Source organism: Epinephelus moara, chromosome 6 (genome assembly GCF_006386435.1).
Source record: "Epinephelus moara isolate mb chromosome 6, YSFRI_EMoa_1.0, whole genome shotgun sequence".
Taxonomy (NCBI): Eukaryota; Metazoa; Chordata; class Actinopteri; order Perciformes; family Serranidae; genus Epinephelus; species Epinephelus moara.
The window spans coordinates 12487305-12507304 of record NC_065511.1 but is presented as its reverse complement, the minus strand read 5'-3'; the positions used below and the strand labels follow the sequence as shown (position 1 = coordinate 12507304).

Genomic DNA, 20000 nt, shown 5'->3' with positions numbered 1-20000 from the left:
GAGTGCTCAAATAAACTGGCCTTTTTCCCAAACGCTCCTCTGGTCTCCTGCTCGTGAGGGATTCATTACAATATCGTAACATGGTTTAGATTTCTAAATAAACATTCACCTCGTCGCTAGATAGACCTACTCCTGAAAAACTCATGTCTGCGCAAGGCTTTTTGTCCCTACGAGGCCACTGTCATTTCCCCAACAGGAAGGGTGAGCGAGTGAGCCCTGCAATCTAGAATTTGACCACTGATGTCACTGTTTTCAACGGTTTTCAACCCATTTTACACACTGGCCCTTTAAATCATTTTCATAGCCTTGTGAGACTAAATGGGAGTCATGCAAAATGTTGGACTACAATAGGATGCTTTACACTTGAAGTATTTACAGGTCAGATAAATCTAACAAAATATGCACCTTTTAAAGATTTGATTGTCTCATTAAAAGATTCAGTGTCACCACTGGATGACTGTGTGTCCAGGAACATCATGATGTAGAAATGGAAATCTTGTGTAAGTTACACATGCTCTTCTTTGTCAGTGTGTTACTGCATTTTAACAGATTTTTAGGACCTCTAAAAGAAGATGAACTTATGGTACAATTAGTGCAGTAGAATTAAGTGTAGGCAGTTGTGGTAAAGTGCTTTTTTAGCAAGTGTTCAAGTCTTGTGTTGCATCCTTAAGCCCAGTTCAGACCAAAAGTGTATCATCTCTATGCAACAACTCTCTGTACTTCGGTTTTGATTTCCAGCTTTTCAGGCTTATTTTGTAGCTGAATATGATGTATAGCTTCTTAAAATATGAATGAGGACGGTGATAGTGAGACACTGGCCACAGTTGCATTTGTAGTAGTGATAAAACGGTGAAAACCATAAACAAAACGAGCATCAGATGGACTGTATTCATAATAAATACTCCACAATGATATTAATAACCACCAACAATTAATCATTTCATGAGAATGAGTGTGTGTGTGTGAGGGGGCATAAGCACATACAGCAAGCAGCAGCGACTCGCTGTCCAACACCTGCACACAGTAAGGATAGAAACAGGGGGCTCGGCGGGGATGGAGCAGTTCCCGCTGCAAGCAAACACGCTGTCTACAGTTATTTTGACTTGACCAGCAGACTTAACTACGAGCCGATTGGCTGTTAAAACAGGTGAAGTGCTTTATGTTCTAAAACCAGCCGCCAGCAATTTGACCAGCTGAGTTGCAGGTGACACAATCAGCCGGCTTGAATCAAGGCCGGTTCACGCCACTGCAACTTTTCTCTGCAACATTCTAAAGTGATTTTGTCTCGTTGCGAATTGTTGGTCTGAACTGGGCTTTATAGAATTAATTACTCATGTTACTCAAAGTAATGTTCTGAGTTCCTTATAAAGGGTAGAAATGTTGCACGATTAGGTGTCTAAAGGCCAGTTCACACCAAAGATTCCAAATGCAATGAAACGGTTTCAGGACATTGCAGAGAAAAGTTGCAGTGGTCTGAATGACTCAGTTGCATATCTGCTCAGGTCGGGTTGTTGCAAGGGATTCAGCCTGTTTAATCAGGGGCAATGCGTCGCAGACTGTCTCGAACCTTGTAACCAATCAGTGGCAAGCTGGTGCTTTTTTTTTTTTTTTTTTTTTTTTGTACAGCTGGGTACTAGGGCTGCAACGATTAGTCGACTAATCGATGACTAATCGATTATTAAAATAATTGGTGACTATTTTAGCATTGTTCATATAAAAGTACTATAAAAGTACCCCAAAATACTCTTATTGCAGCTTCTTACGTTCAAATATTGGCAGCTTTACACACTCTCCCATGACGTTGAACTAAAACCCTTTGGCGTGAGTACGAAACAAGACATTAGATGACATAATTTTGACATTTTTGTCATGACATTTTTCAACATTTTAACACATTTTTCGATAAAATGATTAGTCGACTAATCGAAGAAATAATCAACAGATTAGTCGACAATGAAAATAATCATTAGTTGCAGCCCTACTGGGTACCCACATGTGCTGTACGCAAGGGCACACGCTGTGGCTGTTGCACACACTAGTAGTAGCTGTCACATTCACATTTCAAAGACCATTTTCGAAGATGTTAAGGTATCTAACATCTTTTGGGTTTTTTTTATCTTTTTTTTCCTATCTCATGTTATTTGACTTTTTAAAATTTGTGCTTTAATATCCCTGCTTATCCTGTTCTTCCATGCTGATGATCACAATCTTGAAAAAATGTGCTGTTTCATCACTGATTGTATTTTGTGTTTTTATCTGCAGTCATCTTTGGGGAAGATGTTGCCTTTGGTGGAGTATTCCGATGCACAGTGGGTCTGAGAGACAAATATGGTAAGATGTTTCATTCCCCTGCGATTCTCCCTATTCGCAAGTCTTCACTGTTGAGTGTGCTAAAAAAAGAAATGCTGTCAGCGACCTGTCCTTCCACCTGCTTTACATGATTTTGCCACTAAGTGGCAGCAGAGGACTGTGAACGATCTCACCACCTCCTCTCTGCAAGGTCATATTACTGTTCACTGTTCACCTCGAGGACCAGAAGGATCCGTTTGCACTTATTTGTCCTTTGTAGCAGGGTAGCCTTACAAACTTGATACAGTGAGCTGATACAGGGCTCACTGCTGTAAGTTTGTTTTGGAAGTTACTTTGCTTAAATTTAATATTTGTACATTCAGAACTCATCAGGCTGATAGTGTAGCCACAGTAACACCACGCGGACAGACTTCTTGACACGTCATGGCAGGAAAAGCACAGGTGTAATGAATAATGCAAAGAGAGGCAGCATCAGGTGTTCTTATTTCAGGGTCCTGTTGTGGTTGTGGACAAACAAGTGTGTCTCACTGGGACACTCTTATGTAGATGTTAATGTCATTAGTTACATGTGATAAAGGCCTTCAGCTCTTTTTGTGATGTTTATGTTTTCTTTTGGCCTCTGAGAATATGCCGGAGATGATGTTAAAATAGTATTTCAAGCACATTGAATAAGTCTCGTGAGGTGTTCCTTGTAATATGCCTCAAATATGTATATGACTGGAGTTTTCAAAATCAGCTCTGAATTAAATACAACAGAGACTCTGTTTTCCATGGATTCATTCTTCACAGCATTCCAGGCAGATATGAGCTTATTACAGAAATATTAGCATTGGCATGTGTCAGCTGACAAGCGGTCACACATTGCAGTGCAGAAATGCCTAAGATATGTTTGAGGTAATTTTACTGATTGGTCTTTTCCACAGCAGACATTGTGACTTGTCATAGTGGAAAAAGTACACTTGTTAATAATAACATGAAGGGACTGTGTCCACCAAAGTGTTCCTTCCTAGGTGAGCCTGGGTAGAAGAGCTTGAGTGTGCTTTAGAGGGACAGTGTATGTTTTGGTTGCATCTGGTTGCTATGATATGATGCTCAAGGGCTGATATGATGCTAAAAGGAATGCAGAAGCTAATTGGTTCATTATATCTTCCTGACATTTTACTGAGGTATACAGTAGATGACCGTACTTTTGTAAAAACTAAGCTGCTAGTGATAGATGTCATCGCATTATGTAGCTATGTCATGGCTTAGGTGTTTCTAATATGCCTTCCTACTAGACTATAGTTGCAACACTGCACTACATCACCTCTACACAACATCTCCACATAAGTTAAATAGCAAGAGGAGCATCTGTTTTTGTGACAGTATTGAAAATCATACCTTCTGTGATGAGTGTGTGTGTGTGTGCGTGCGTGCGTGCGTGCGTGTACAGCACAGAGGAGATGCTTGTCATGCTGTTGGCGTTACTGTGTATTGTTTAGCATATTGTAAATACACAGCACTCCTATCACAAAAGATTAATCAACAAGGGTTTGCCCTTCAAAAGAAACTGGCAGTTCCAGTTTGACTCCGCAGTTGACAGTCAGACAATAAACATAAATCTCTATGGGGACAGAGATGACCAAAGACATGGCAATAGCATTGAGCTGTTTTCTATAAAAGGCGATGTGGATGTCAAGGATTGATGCTGAGGAGAAGAAAAGTTAGTGGTTGTAACCAGTTCCTCCTGGGTTTATTGAAAAATGTTCAACATTTTGATCAAAATGATTTTTTAAATGTAGTAAATCTGGGAACAACCCACTTACAAGTTCTGTTTTCCCCCTCCAAAAAGCACGAGGCCGTCCAATGTGTCGTCAGCTAAATTCAGATCCAAACTGGCACAGCAGCTGTTCAGTGACAGCACTTGATTGTTTTTCTTCTTTATAATGGTACAGAAGTAGTGTAAAATAATTAGATGCCAGTTGCCTTTTCTTGTTTTTAGTTTATTTTCATCATTGTATATGTGTTTTTTTGAACAGCAAAGGAGTCAAATCCACCCACAGTAGCTGCCTTTTGTTTTCATTGACGTCAGAAGTGTTGACCTTTTGGAGAGGGATCATTATTTTCCATCTCATCCTTGTGTACAGTGACGAGCGCAAAGCTGTTTTTATCCCTCTCACTCCTGAAAGGGATGGTGCGCACCTCTGCCACCCACAACCATTATACAGAACAGAGGTTAATGCAGGGTGGACACTGTACGAATGGCTTTTTACGAGGCGGATGCATTCAACTCGATGAGGCATCTCTCCCGCCGCTGGCTACCGCTGAGGGCTGTTTCCCTGAAAACAACAGCACACATTGACCCTATGCTCTGACTAGCTCTCCCTCTCACTGATGTGTGTCTGTGTGTCGCCTTTTTTCACTGAAAGCAGCGTCGGTGCCAGACAGCACACGCTATAAAAGTTACCCAAACATGCTGTCTATTTGAATACACATTCTAGACTCGTGTGAACTACTGAGGCATAAACGTCAATGCAACGACGCGTTTGATGGTAGCACATTTTGTTATTGTTGCGTCTTTTGGTTGTATTTTTCTCATCATTAACTGTCTTCTATTCATTGCTTTGATGACACACAGAAGCACACACACACACACACACACACACACACACACGTTACATACTGTCACTTTCACATGAAGCTGCATATTTGAGGTTGGCTCCAGTCTGAGTGGCAAGGCACAAAAGTTTGATCGCTTAATTGTTCATTCCTCTCAGGGTTTGTGGTGCTGTGGTCACTAATTGAACTTTGCGAAGGAGCAGGGCACATAAGGGCAGAGTTGCACTGCTGAGAAGCACACACATCCCAACTAAACAGAAAAAGACTGGATTGGCAAATACACAAAGATGAGAGCAAAAATAACACTCTCGACCCAAATTTAGAGTCCCACTCTTGCGGCTCCTTTTCAGATTATAGGGTGGAGAATGGAATTTTTTTTATTTTTTTTACTCTGTGGATGTTGTGTGTATGTGCATCACAGGCCTGGTTAGCTACAGTTGAGGAGGAGTCATCAGCTTGTCACTTCATTTATTTTAGGACTGCATGGCATTTTAAGAGAGTGTTCTTTGCAATCTCATCACCTAAGTGGGCGGCGTGTGCTTTGCTCTGTTATCAGGAGAACCCTGCTATTCATTAGACACCCTCTACAATTGTGGTCAGTGTGCCCAAATAAATAATTAAACACAATGGGCTGTTCAGAGATCCGAGCCGAGATATTAACAGCCACACCTTAAACCTTAAATCTATGTGTGAAATTTTCTCTCTGAGAAGGTTGATACATCAGTAAGCACCCCCACCCAGTAGCCCCAGGTTGCTTTCCACTGCTAGTACTTCAGCTCACATGCAGTAGATCCCTGAGGTGTTGAGGAACATTTCCTGCATGCGGTCATATGTTAATAGGAACAGGGATCGATGTTCAGGGAAATCTGTACCGCCACTTTCCCATCTTAAGTCCAAGTACCACTTCAGAGGAAATGCTGGTATGACTGTGTTGTCAATAAAAGCAATAATATTTCAGGGACAAGCACATGAAGGTTTACTTCCATCTGACAAAAGACACTTTCACATGGAGCGAGTGAACCAGTCACAAGACTCCGTTGATGACATATTTGAATCTGTGTATTTCTGATTAAAGTAGATTATAAAAACATTACTTGTCCACCAAAATTGTTGACCATGTAACAAATTACAAGAACTTTGGTACTAGACAAAAACAGCTTCTTGTCTGCCATGTTCCTGGAAAAAAAAATACATGATGTCCTCTGCTGTGTACACGTATGTCCAGCGTTGCCCCAAGGAGGTTAAAAAGATAAGTCACTGCGTCATATCAATGAGGTACCACACATGCACAATGAAATCTGGTCTGCACTTGCCGAAAGGCTCAATATGTGGCCCACCATAATAGAACATGGGTACGGTTGATTTGTTTTACCAAGGCCTCAGCAGTTGGGCAGTGAACACAGCATAGCTCTCCATCAGTTCTATTTTCCTCAGCAGCAGTTTCTTACTGGCAAGGTGGATGATTGATCTGTCGAACCGTTCAGAGCTGATCTGATTGGAGAGAAGCAGCTTCTGCAAGTGAAGGCAAATTTTTAGACCGAGCAGAAGTTTCATTCACTTTCAGTGTGCCTAACATTCTGCTGCTTTGTCTCTGCCCCGAGTGTGCTCTGCACTCCGACACTGTGGTGCTGTAAATAACCAAATGTATATCCAATAGTGCTCATAATGAATGGTCCAGCTCCAAAAATAGAAAGTTTGTTTGTGGCAGCAGATGTTTTAATTGTGGTGGGCTGCCACAAATAAATGAATGTGTGGGAACCCCTGCTCCCATGGGGTCAAAGACTGTGTCCCAGCCTTCAGTGAATAGCCTTGCCCAGTCGTGTAGTTGTAGTTCATTAGGTGGGTGTACCAAAAGTAGATGGGTAGGTTACAAAGGAGGAAGTAGATATACTTTCTCATATATTCCGAGGTGGGTATACTGTAAACAATCAGGAAAATAGGTGGCTATAACCTGAATACCTGTGTATACCCTCCACTACACCACTGGCCTTGGCCCAACTTCTTCCCCTTCTGTTGAGTTTAATAGCAGTTGGCATCCACAAGTGTTGCATTAACACCATCTGCTGGACGGTCCCCTGCCTCATCTATTTCAGCACTGCCATGGCATGTGTGAAAAGTTGCAAGATGGAAGTGTTCCTGAATGGAGTGTGAGTTTGACATGTAAAAATCACTAGCAGTGTCTGAAAGGTTATCCCAGTAATTTACCAGAACTATGTGCAAAGAGGCTTAGTCTTATACTCAGTCTTATATGCTGTCTTCCTCCAGGTAAGGACAGAGTCTTCAACACTCCCCTTTGTGAACAGGGGATTGTGGGATTTGGTATTGGTGTAGCCGTTGCTGGTGCCACAGCCATTGCTGAGATCCAGTTTGCTGACTACATCTACCCTGCTTTTGACCAGGTAAGAAGGGCTGCAACTAATAATTACTCTCATTATCATTTTTTTTCTTTTGAGTACTCCTTTTTTAACCATAAAATGTTTTAAAAATGCAAAAAGTGCCTGTTATAATTTCTTAGAGCCCAAGGTGATGTCTTCACATGTCATGATTTGTCTCACTTTACTGTCGTGTATGAGACAGAAAATTCTTAACATTCAAACTTAACATTTTGGAAGCTGTGGTCCAGGAGGAACCTCCCTCTCAGCAGTGGATCACATTCACTGGCATTTTGCAGGTGTTTGGTTAAAGGGATGGGTTAGAATGAGGGGAAAGTACACTGACGTAACTTCTAAAACCTGCCTTTTGCATCAAAACCCCTTCTTTTCAGTGTCAGGAAAACCAGGACCCACAGACATCACACAGTTATTGGTGGAATCAGCACATTCATTCCAGTGATAACTGTTTTTCTGATAGTTCAAGGAAGAAATTTGATATAAAGGAGCACCTAATAACTTCAGATCATACCTCACATTCATCAAATTTAATCATTTTCTTCTGTATCAAAAAGGAGTCTCAAATGAAATCCTTGGCTTTCTCGCCGACTCCATGGCAACATCGTATATCCTCTCTGCATCAGCCAAAGCACGTTGAGAACTATATTGGCAAAAATCAAAAGATATTAATCACAAATGGAAGTAGAGGGAGAGATAAAACAACACGCGTGGGAAAAAAACACTATAAATACATGTTATGGCAGCACTAGAGCTGAGAATATCACATCCCCCTGGTTTGTAGATATAGCACCACTCACATGCTAAATGATATCGGAGTGGGCTAAGTATTCCTGGAAATAACAGTGCATGGCTGAGTGACTACAGACCAGAGTAAAAGCAGCCTTTTAAAGGTTAAAAACAGTAAACAGAAAAAATACTGTGGTTGATGTCTCTAATGGCAAAGTTTGATTTGTGTGTGAATTATAGTTTGAAATCACTATGCTACATATTTCTATGCTGCAGAAATGTAGAGCATAGAGCTACATCAACATCTAGGTGTAAGTCAGCAAAACACTAAGTAGAGGAGACACCATCAAATGTCAGATCGCTGTCTGGACCTGGTGCAAGTTACGGTTGTATTCTGAACTGTGACCAGTTTCTAATAAATTAATGACAATTAATAAGGCAATAGTTTCACTCAGTTGAGCCAATCAAATCCATTGTTTATTACTTAACTTAACAGTGTAAGCAACTGACCCGCTGCTGTCTGGCTACAGACTGTGTCTAAGACTGTCCCTGCTCTAATCAATGGAAAATGACGCACCTTGACTGTCATACATTTCATGCCTCTGCGCTGGCAATAGCTGTAACAGGAGGCATTATGTTCGGGTTGTCCGTATGTATGTCCATCCCATTCTCGTGAACACCATATCTCAAGAACACAATACCTTGAGGGAATTTCTTCAGTTTGGCACAAACGTCCCGAGGACTCACCAATGAACTGATTAGATTTTAGTTGTTATAGATCAAAGGTCCAGGACACTGTGACCTTGTCTGTCTCATTCTTGTGAATGTGATATCTCAAGAATACCTTTCGGGAATTTCTTCAAAGTTGACACAAATGTCCACTTGGACTGAAAAATAAACTGATTCGGATTTGGTGGTCAAAGGTCAAAGTCACTGTGACCTCATAAAACATGTTTTGGCCATAACACTAGAATTCATACGCTAATTGTGAACAAACTTCACACAAATGTCTACTACAATATAATGATGAAGTGATGACGTGATATCCAATAGGACAAAGGTGTACTTCACTGTGACATCTAGGGATGGGCAGCACAAGCAAAAACACTATTCGAAAATCATGGCAACTATTCGACAATTTTTCGAATAATCGCCCCCATCTCTCAGGGACAGACGGAGATGTAAACTGTAAGAAAAACTTGACTGGTGTGCAGAGGCATACAACTGCAGGGCAATATTTCTAGTTCTTTTTACTGGACTTTTTTGGAGTATGCATACAACTGGCACACACTACTTCGTAACGTTGCACCCTGAACTTTGACCCTTTTGCTCATCTATCTGGCAGAGTCATGGGTGCAGAACTTTAAGCAAAAAGAAAAAGTTTGCAATTATTTGTGTTAAAGATAGCTATTCGTTATCCTTACAAGTGCCATACACCTTTGAGAGACATTAAGTATTGTTGATCATATGGAAATGTATGTTACTGGTTTTATTTGATAGACATAGGGGTAGGCTACAGGACACAATTTAGATGTTATGAGGTTCAGACCTTTGCCAGGAGGAAATTTTAGGAACTGGTCTGGACCTGTTTATATTTTATTTGAATACCCATGCAGTTGAGAATATGGTTGTGCAATATGTATGTGGTTTGTATCCATGCGACTCTCCCAGTACTATGTATATGCGTAGGAGTGATGGGGCCTCGTAGCAAAAGATGCAAAATTCAGTACTTTCAGGAACGAATGGAAAAAAGTCTGTGTGCAAGCCTAGCAGCCACTAATGTCAGTGATTTTATTTATTCATCTGAATGGCCTTCTGTCTGGTTTGTATATTTTATTCCTTGTTGTGTGCAGGTGTTTGATAAACAGACCTCAAATTCTCTATTAATGCATATTCTTCAATCAAGCTCAGAGAAATGTGTTCAACAAAGTGAGCCCTTTCCCATGTCGTCCTACTGAGTTTATTCTGAGGAAGAGTAATGTAGCATTAACAGGCTGCTGTTTTACTATGCATACATGGTGACACTTGTGTCATTGTGTTTATTCTCGCCCTCCACAAGATGAATGTGAGTCCCTGCTATATCAAGGCAACATAAAACAGTAAAGGTAATAATGGTGCCCGTTTCTAAAAGGCTCCGGCTGCAGTGCAGAAAAACAGTGGTACAAATCTGGTGTCCTTGAGTGGGCTCCTTCTCTCTCCTTCTGTGCTCTCGCTTAAAATAATGCAGTCCAAACTGACCTTAGAGAGACATAAAAGCTGAATTAACAGCCCACCTGAGCTTCAGGGAGAAAAACTTGGGACACCTCTCTGGAGGAAGCCCAGTATCAGAAACTGTAGGAATCGGTAAAGGGAACCAGACACTTGAGGTGATCGTTAAAAATAAAATGAGGTTTTTTAAAGCTTTAAGAGGAATAACAGAGAGAATGGCTCGGCACATGAAGTCTTAGTCCAGTTTCCACTGGTGTGGTCTTTATTCATAAAAACAAAAGAAAGCATTCTATTTTCAAGTTATCACCTATCAAACCAGCATGCACTTCATTATACCCTCATAATGTTTCCAATACATCATTGTTATTATCTTTTTACAGACTGAGCTTTGTTGCTTTTGCTGTTGCAACAACCCAGGTGTCCCATTAGGATCAGTAACATTTAATTTTCATATGTGCGGTTGTGTTAATCTGAATTATATTGATCTCTTTCCAGATAGTCAATGAAGCTGCCAAGTACCGCTACCGTTCTGGCAACTTGTTTGACTGTGGCAACCTCACCATTCGGGCTCCATGGGGATGTGTTGGCCACGGGTCACTTTACCACTCTCAAAGCCCCGAGGCCTTCTTCGCCCACTGCCCTGGCATTAAGGTCAGCCATATGAATTATTACAGACACTGACTTGTATTTCTTTCCTTTTTATATTGCTTCTCTTTGTGCAATTTTCACAATGTCACATCTTGCCACAAAAACATATTCAAAAGTTCTCTAGCAGAACATCAAGGTGTATAGGGTGGTTTAATTGCATTGTTGCAATTGTTGTTGTTATGTTAATACTCAAAGTAAATCTAGAGAGAAAATACAGAGTGAGAGAAATAAGGACAAGACATACAAGTGATGTTTATGGCCAGTGTTTCAACAAGTAAAGCAAATGAAAAATGAATGAAAGATGCTGAAAAAAACAAAATCTTGGTTTCTCCCAGTAGCACTTGAGTATAGTCAGCACGCAAAGAGGAAAGTTGGTGAAAAACAGCAGAACAACTGTTTCAACTGAACTCTAAAGATTTTATTCAGTCAAAGCTGAGGCTGACCCCTTAAATTTGATGAATTGTAGCCTATATGTTACAAGGCCCCAAGTGTATTAAATAGCTTTTTTATTCTCTGTAAATATCATCCACAGAAGAGTGCAGGTAAAATAAGTTTTACAAGTCTGTTGTTGAATGAATAGACTCAACAACAGTGAAACCAGGGCCACTTAAAGCATCTTATAGATACTTCACACCCCAAATGATCATTTGTGTATCAGTTACTCACCCCGTCTTATGTTTAATTTGGGAAGAAAACTAGAATTCTCTGACATGTCATCATGGTGAATTAAAAATCCAAAAACTGAGAAAATTCTTGATGAAGCGTAGGAGTCCTGAAACAACAGTAAAACAATATCAGAACGCTTCAGAGAAAACAGCATAGACGCACAACTGGTCTGTTCATGAGACTGGTTGTACGGAAGGGTTTTAAATAGTTTTTAATGCATGTGTTTGGGAAGTACCGAGCATACAGTTGGATAAAAGAGACTTGGATTATAGTGCAGGTATGTGTGAGAGTTTGCAAACAGATGTTTTGATGTAGCTTTGCTGTTTAAAGCGGACCCCATTGATTTTAGTTCATCTCCTTTTTTGAGTACTGTGTTTACCATGGAGACGTGGGAAATCTGTTTTCATCCCAAGAATGCAACGCAGGGTGAATAATTGATAGACAAAATGCCATATGAGGAGTGAAGTATTCCTTTAAATAAAATAGCACCAACCAAAATCTAGAAGGATAACATGGTGGGGAAATTTTAGTCAGTGAGAACTGGAGTGCTGCTGGAGGAGATGAGATGATGAGAAGGTAAAGAGGGTTAGAAGGAAACCAAGGGTTAAATTACAATCTAATCCTGCCTTAAATTCACTCTGAAGATACGGTGCTCTTGCTCTGTATGAACAGAAAACCAACATTTCTGACTTTTGGGTGATGGTATCGTGGCGAAGGTAGTACAGCACTTTTCACTACAATTTCTTGTTAGCAATGACAACTCAACTATCCTCTTTCAAATATTGACACAGGGTGTTGTTAATTGTTAGTAATTAAACATTTCAAGAATAACTTGGCAACTCCCACTGGAACTGAAAAGAAGCCCATCACCTCCAGGTTCAACTTTATGCACACTTTCTCTCACGCATTGGAGCAACATCTTGGAGTTGTTTGATTTCATCCAAAAGTGGCAGTACAGCTGTTTTCTACTCCAGCTCAACCAAGTAAAGAAACTGAAAGCAGTGTTGATTGTTGAGGCAAACAGCTTCTTTGTCAGTATGATACAACTTTAAAAAGATGCAGGGACTTGAATAAGAAACAGATAACTCTGGAACAGCTTTGTTGTGCACTATTGTAGTGGCACCTGGAGGAAATAACTGTCTGGTCATATACATTTAGTGGTATGTTAACTTCATGCTCAACTCTAAACACACCTGCAAGCTTTAGGCTTTTATAAAAGGAAGAGAGAGCCCGGGTCTTTGAGTTTGCATATGTGACCAGCCTGAGGAGAGAAACAGAAACTTCTCATAGAGATGTGATGCAGGATACGGTATTCCCTGATAGCATCACTGAAATGGAATCAACAGCATGTGCTCAAAGTAAACAAGTTAAAATGTCAGGCTATAACATCCCACCCTGCTTTTTCTACTGAGCATACATACTGTATATAATTATCATCAGTATCTCATACGCCACAGACAGTGGATGACTGTATGGTTTACAGCTACAGTTTATCCACGCTGAGTAACCATCACTGAGAGCAATAAACATGTTGTCTCCCAGCAAAGGTCAGGCTGATAAATGTTAATCTTTATGCATACTATCAGCTCTGTGAGCTCCGCCTGAGAGTCAGTCCCACCACACAGTCTGACAGGCTTTTTTTCAGCTTCAGCCCAGTGTTGCTCTGATACCCCAATACTGACCTAAATACCATTAAGAGATTTAACATCTGACACAAATGCAATGCCAGAGAGACGACACTTGATATTAAGAGTTTGTAATATTGTTTGTGTCTTAGCCTGCTCTGTATATTGAGCAGTTTTGTATCAGAGTCCTAACAAACAGTTAAGTTGGACTGAGTCCAGTTTAAGCCGTATTGGCCTGTCTGATGATTTTACGTTCTTCTTTTGGAGCCATTCTACTTTACACACTGTAAAATGTGAACACAAGTTCAAATATAAAAATCAAAGTTGGATATTTTTCAGACGTGGCAGTGAAGGTGAAATTGTCTTAGCATCATTACTGAGTCTAATAATGTCCATCATATGTTCCTCAGGTTGTAATACCTCGTAGTCCAGTGCAGGCCAAGGGGCTCCTCCTCTCCTGCATCGCTGACCAAAACCCCTGCATATTCTTTGAGCCCAAGATCTTGTACAGAGCAGCAGGTAAGCTCGACTGTGAATTGCATTGTTAGTTGTGTTCATTTGCCCCCCTGATGTTCAGCTTTGTGCCTGTGTCCCTCAATCTGTTTGCGTGGGCACCTTATTGAAAGCAAATGTCCTCCTGTTTAGGGGTGTGAGGCAAAGCAAACAAACAATGTGACTGACTGCAAACAATGTAAGTTAGTTCAGCAGGACCACAAGTGTGAAGCAGACCGTTTAAATGGGCTGTGACAGTGCCCAGCTGAATCCTCTCTCCCTCCTCTCCCTATTTTGAGGGAACGTCAGTGTTAACGCCAGCATGGCTTTGGGCAGACTGCCGTGCAAAAGGTGTCCAGCAAAGTGGTAATAAATTCTTAACAGTTGTTGGCAGCTGTTGCAAAACAGTGCTGCCAAGGCTACATGATAATAATTTAATATACATGATTAGACAGAGTTGGAGGCTTGAAGATGATTGCTGAGCTCATTACAGTAATGAAAGGCAGAACCAGAACAGATTGGTACTACCAGCCTCAAAGCGAAACCTCTGATTTTTACAAGTTTTGTTAGTTTCCCACTTTGATAAGAGCCAGATGAGATTGTGAAATATTACAGCTGTCTGCTGTGATTGTTTCAATTATGGCACGAAGTAAGTGATCATTGTCCAAAACATTTCTTATGTTTCTGTGCGGTCTGATTTAAAAACCATTCCTCAGCACAAAGGGAGTGACTCTAATCATCACACCTCCCTCAATATTTTTCGAGTTTTTATGCCTCCATGCTGGCAGCAGTCGCAGCCAGAGGTATTATGCTTCCCGGCTGTCCGTCCATCCGTCTGTCCTTCCCTCTCATGAATGTGATATCTCAGGAATGTCAGGAGGGAATTGCGTTACATCTGGCACAAATGCCCGCTTGGACTCAACAATGACCCAATTACATTTTGGTGATCACAGGTCCCTGTGACCTCACAAACATGTTTTTGACCATAATCCACAAATCCACATGCTAATTATGACAGTTTAACAAAAATGTCCAATAGGATAAAATGATAAAGTGATGACATTTTATATCCAAAACGTCAAAAGCCATCTTCACTTCGACATCATAGTGTTCTGCAAAAAGATTTTTCTGGACATTTTTCAACACTATTTCTCAGGAGGGGAGATTGTGATCATATTTGGTTTTGCTGATATTGAGCTTCAGGTGATTGTTGTTGCACCATATGACCAAGCTCTCTATCAGTCCTCCGTACACCTCTGCAAAAATAGGCGCTAAGTGAAGACAGCATGTTTGTCACTGGAAATTATTCAATAGAATCATACATGTCAATACAATGATAGTTATAATTTCCATTTTGTCAAAAAATTTAGTTATTATTAAATTTCTTTAAAGTCTTATTATTTGAGTCTGGGTGGACATGGATGTAAACTGCACCTTGACAGATTGGCTGAGGCGTACAACCACAAGACAGTAATTCTAGTTAACGTTAAAGAGCAATAAAATATGTAACTTTCAAGATGCACTTGCAGCAAAATTCATTTAACATCTTATATGTTTGGTTCCACAGCCGAAGTTCCACAGTATTGACATTGATAATAGCTTCTTAAGCTTGTTTCTCTTGTTTCTGTACTGAGCTGTTAACTCCTTCTGGCATTTTGTGGTCAGGGTCCAATATTAATTAGTGAAGAGTATTATTAAAAAGGGAAAAAAGGCTTTTCAAGCTAAAAAGCATGTAAACTCCTTGCTACCGGTCAGTTAGCAACCGCTAACATCAACGGTCATAACTGTCTTCAATCCATTCTGTGCAAAAGAGATCATGAGCTACAATAACCTCCACTTTTTTAACTGTCCAGCTCCCCATTCTCTCAAAGGTCAGCACTGTCATGACAGCTTGCTATTGGTCAGCGGCACAAATTGTGAGTCAGAGTTCACCATTGTTTAACTGGACGCAAGAAATTTTGCAAGGATTTACTTTCCACCAGCGAGCGAAGTCACTGAATGCTGTGAACCCATTTGAATGAATTAATTTTGCTGCGAAATTTTAGATCTCTTGACTACTGATAATGATTGATGTGTTAGTGTATAGTCAGTAAATATATAATGTGTTGCCCTTTTCTGTTGCTATGAAGCACAAAGTTTAGCCAAAGAATATAAGAAAACATGACAGTACTTGATACCAGTGTATTATTCATGCCCCTAATACCTTACAGCTGTGATGGACTAAAAATCGGTCAAAGTCGTGTAGGATTCAGCGTCTGTGGAAGAACTGACTGGTCCAATTATGTTCATGTGTGTTGGAAAATGTAAAGCGCTGTGTCAGAGCAAGTTTTTGGGTATGATAATATGATACAGGAATGATGTCTCAGATTGATGGTTCAACAGGGCAGCCAAGAGCAGGTGTCAGAATTCTTGGCAGTGTGCTTGTTTGCATTGTTGCTAAGTTGATATGAATCATAGTTTATTTGTCTTTTAGAAAGTGATGACGTGAGCATCAGTAATGTGCTGCATGTAAGAGAGGTCTTGCTTGCCATGCTAACTGATGCCAAATATAATAGATACATTTTTAAAAGCCCTTGATAGGGTCAGTCAATTGAGCCAACATGAGTTTGGAGACATGTTTGAAAGAGGATGTGCTTACTGACCAGCTGCTTTTGTTGAGCTATAATGAACGCATCACTTAATAGTTTCAGCCACATTAACACACGGCCTCCTTTTTGTTTCTGGTTAGTCAGATTCTTTATGTTTTGAAAGCTGTGTGACAAATCACTCGTCCATTTCACACAGGAGGTTTATTACTGGTAGCGTTTCAGGGCTTATTTTGATTTCTTAAGGGGGCAGAGTGAGCCAGCTCTCGTGCCAGGTCCACATGCCTCTAATGACCTCTGCCTGGATTATGGAGTCGTGTTTTTAATTGCAGCGGCCTCTCTTTTCTTCGTGCAGAAGAGGATATAAACCACACATTTGTCTCATCGAGGCCGTACTGTTTCATGGAGCCTGAGATTTCACTTATTAAACCATAACCTAGTTTTCATAATTCAATTTTAACGTTCTGCAAAATGCTATTATTCCACACTAAGGGCCTATTTTCTGTCTCGTCTGGAAGCCTAAATCAGGAGTTGCATATGATTCACTCAAGCCCTTTATGTTGTTTTAATATAGTGAGTCGTCAGGATGGGCAATTTTTCTTTCCTTTACGGCTTCCCAAAGGCTTGAAAGGATCATGGAAGTCATTCAAGGTTTCCAGAAAGGTCTCAACCCAGCGTCTCCCCAGGGTATAATTACTCCGTCTAATTGTAAATATGACTTCTTGCTTTGCCATGTAGGACTGATTTCAGCAGTCTGGTTCAGAGTCCACTCACGCTTTAAAATCCTTTGCTCTGCGTGATTTCAGCCAAAGTCATGGCTGCAAATGAGATTCAGAGATACCGTAGTTAAAAAACAGCATTTAGTGATAATAATGTTGTGTCTGGGTAATATAAATATTGCTAATAAGCCGCATGTTTAAAAGTGATGGCAGTTTGAGTTTATGATAAGTTTTTTGCATTGTAATGATTTCCATGACCATGCTTCAGCTCTCCAAGACATTATTAACTATTATTCAAACCATATACTTACATGCACTTTGTCTTGGACTTGGGTTCAAAGAGAGGCTGGCTGCGAGGCCCCCCTTTTTGGACCAATGCCTCGTTTATGTGGCCCCTTTTCTGATTGATATCCCATCCCACCAATGTTTTGTTGTCAGGATTAATCAGGGTTATGTGCCTGTAGCTGGCAAAAGACATCATTAGGTCATGCGTCAGATTGTGCTGATAAAAGCACACTCTGTCTCTGGTGAGAGATGAGGTTCTGGAAAAAAGCATGAAAAAGCATTTGAAATGGGCCAGATAAAATGTTCTAGAGTAGGAACTGTGTTCTTTGACTGTCTGTCATTTCACCAGTTTGTCATGTAGTCTATCATTTAGGGTCCGGTCAGCATCTGAATATTTTATATGAAAACCACAGGGTGCATAGTGAAGCGGTTAATAAGTGTGTTCAGAATCGACCCTCGTTTATTTTGCGTGTGAGCTTGCATGTAATGTGTTTGCACATCAGCACTGATGGAATAATAATCTGTCATTGAATGTGTGTGTGTGTGTGTGTGTTTCCTCAGTGGAGCAGGTTCCCGTGGAGCCGTACACCATCCCACTCTCGCAGGCCGAGGTCTTACAGGAAGGAAGTGATGTCACTCTGGTTGCCTGGGGGACACAGGTAGGCGTTCCTGCGCATCACTGACAGACTCAGTGGGTGACCTGAGCAGTTTTAAGTTTTCATCTATCTTTGGATCATTTTCCATGGCCACAGGGAAAAAAAGGAGTCCAATCTCATCACCGCTAAATGACGTTTAAAGCCAGAGAGGCAAGCAGTGGATTAACTTTAAGTCTATCACAAGCCTCCTCTGTCCCAGCGGGGTCTCTCAGCCAGCTGTCTGCGGCTGTATCTGCCCAGACATCTCCACATCATCAAGGCTCTCCATGTGTTACCACCACACGTCTGCCACACACTTTCCATTGTTGCCTCTCCTTTTATCCGAGAGATTTTATTTTCTGCAGCTCTGTATCAAGGTGCCTGTAACTCACCAGGCATCATCCCCGACTTTGATTGTCCTCAGCCACTTAAACAGGCTTATCCAGGTCGTAATGTACCTGGAGCTCGGGAGGGGGGTCGGAGGGCATTGAAGGAAATCTTCTCCATCAAAGCCAGTATTATTGTTGAAGGGTGGACAGAGAAGAGCGGGGATCCAGTGAAGTAGTGGAAAGCATGGCTCTCCTTTCTGAAATGCCACTCTTCTTTCCCACCTCATTACTCCCCTCGTCCGTCAGGCCTGTGCAGATGAGAGTAAAGAAAACAACTTTCACAGAGTGGAGTGAAAGGATGAATGCCCAGTCCTCAGTTTCTGATCACCCAAACAGAGCATGTTTTTCCCCTAGTCTGAACAGCCCCTCTATTAGTGATTTCTCCCGCACAAAGAAAGTAATGGCAACATCGTTCTATAATAATTCCTTACAGTTACTGAGATTATTTGTTAGCTTGAGGCCAGGGCCTGTATCTTTTAAACTGGCGTGATTGTTGACAACTCTTCTAGTTGCGATGATTCAGATTTATCACAGCCATTTTTATTTAGAGGCAGCCAATGACGCCTGCCAGTAAACACGGACTCCGTGAACTCAAGTACTTTATTACACGAATGATGAATTAATAAGAATAACATGTTTTGAGTTTTAAATGGCTATTTTCAACTTTCTGTTTATTAGGCAGTTATCTACAAGAGGCTGTGCATTCCTCAGCAGCAAGCACAGTAAAAAACAATGTTTTATTATTGTTCTTATTATCCTTTTTTATTTATCTCCAGTGTACCAGCAGAGTATTTGCAGCTGATGTGAATGTTAAGTTATAAAGTTTTAGTTTGAACAGTCAATTTTGATTTTTTTTGTTTTGTTTTGTTTTGTTTGTTTTACATTTTTACATTTAAAGTTAAACGTGTGATATTCATTGTTGGGCTGTGAACCAATTCTTATCAGTTACACATTGTGGAGGAGGAGAAACATGTATTGCAGCTTATGTTTTAATTGCAATTAAACTGGGGAGGTTTTTATATGTTTAATACCTTCATACCTTCCTGAAGATTCATCAGAGTATATTTGCTATATGACGCTATTAGTGTGCAGCACTACCCAACCCCCCCACTACTGGCAACTTCGCTTCTTTCCCAAACCTCTCTTAGTTTTTACAGTATAATAAATACACAGTAGAAATTAACAAAATATTAAGAAAGATAGTTTCTATCTCCCACCGAAATACGACTAGCTTTATTGCCTCATTAACTCATGGTAAACACACTTCGTTCAAACTCGATAAAAACAAAATTCATCTCGCCAAAACCATCTTGGTTAGTCTTGTTATTGTTTAATTAGTTAGTCCAGTGTTTCAACAATCACCAACTCTGGTGTGGTCAAAATATATATTAAATTCACTGAGTTAGATGCAACGTTATCCCCACCAGCACCAGCTGCCTGTTCCACTAGTACAGACTGACCTCTGCTGTCACATGCTGTGCACTACATACAATGAGTTTAATAGAAAGAGGAGCGACTGTATTTTTGACAGTATTGAAAATCAAACCCTCAGGATTTTCAATCACCCTGGTATACCGTAATACCATGATACCACCCAAGCCTAATTGCAATATCTGTATCTCAGTATGTTTAATTGTAATGCAGTGCCAGTAAGGGCTCTGCTTCTGGTGAATGGTCAGTTCAACATCTGCCCTATTAGCACAAGCTAACACAGCAGCACTAGC

General features: G+C 40.6%; 1 protein-coding gene across 1 annotated transcript in view; it reads left to right on the top strand.

The window, feature by feature from the left end:
* The window catches only part of bckdhb (branched chain keto acid dehydrogenase E1 subunit beta), a 67196-nt gene that overhangs the window by 2448 nt on the left and 44748 nt on the right, over positions 1-20000 (top strand). Inside the window, exons 3-7 of the mRNA XM_050046944.1 lie at positions 2263-2331; positions 7174-7307; positions 10728-10883; positions 13582-13690; positions 17814-17911. Coding sequence (XP_049902901.1) covers positions 2263-2331; positions 7174-7307; positions 10728-10883; positions 13582-13690; positions 17814-17911 — 566 coding nt within the window. The remainder of the gene's footprint in view (positions 1-2262; positions 2332-7173; positions 7308-10727; positions 10884-13581; positions 13691-17813; positions 17912-20000) is intronic.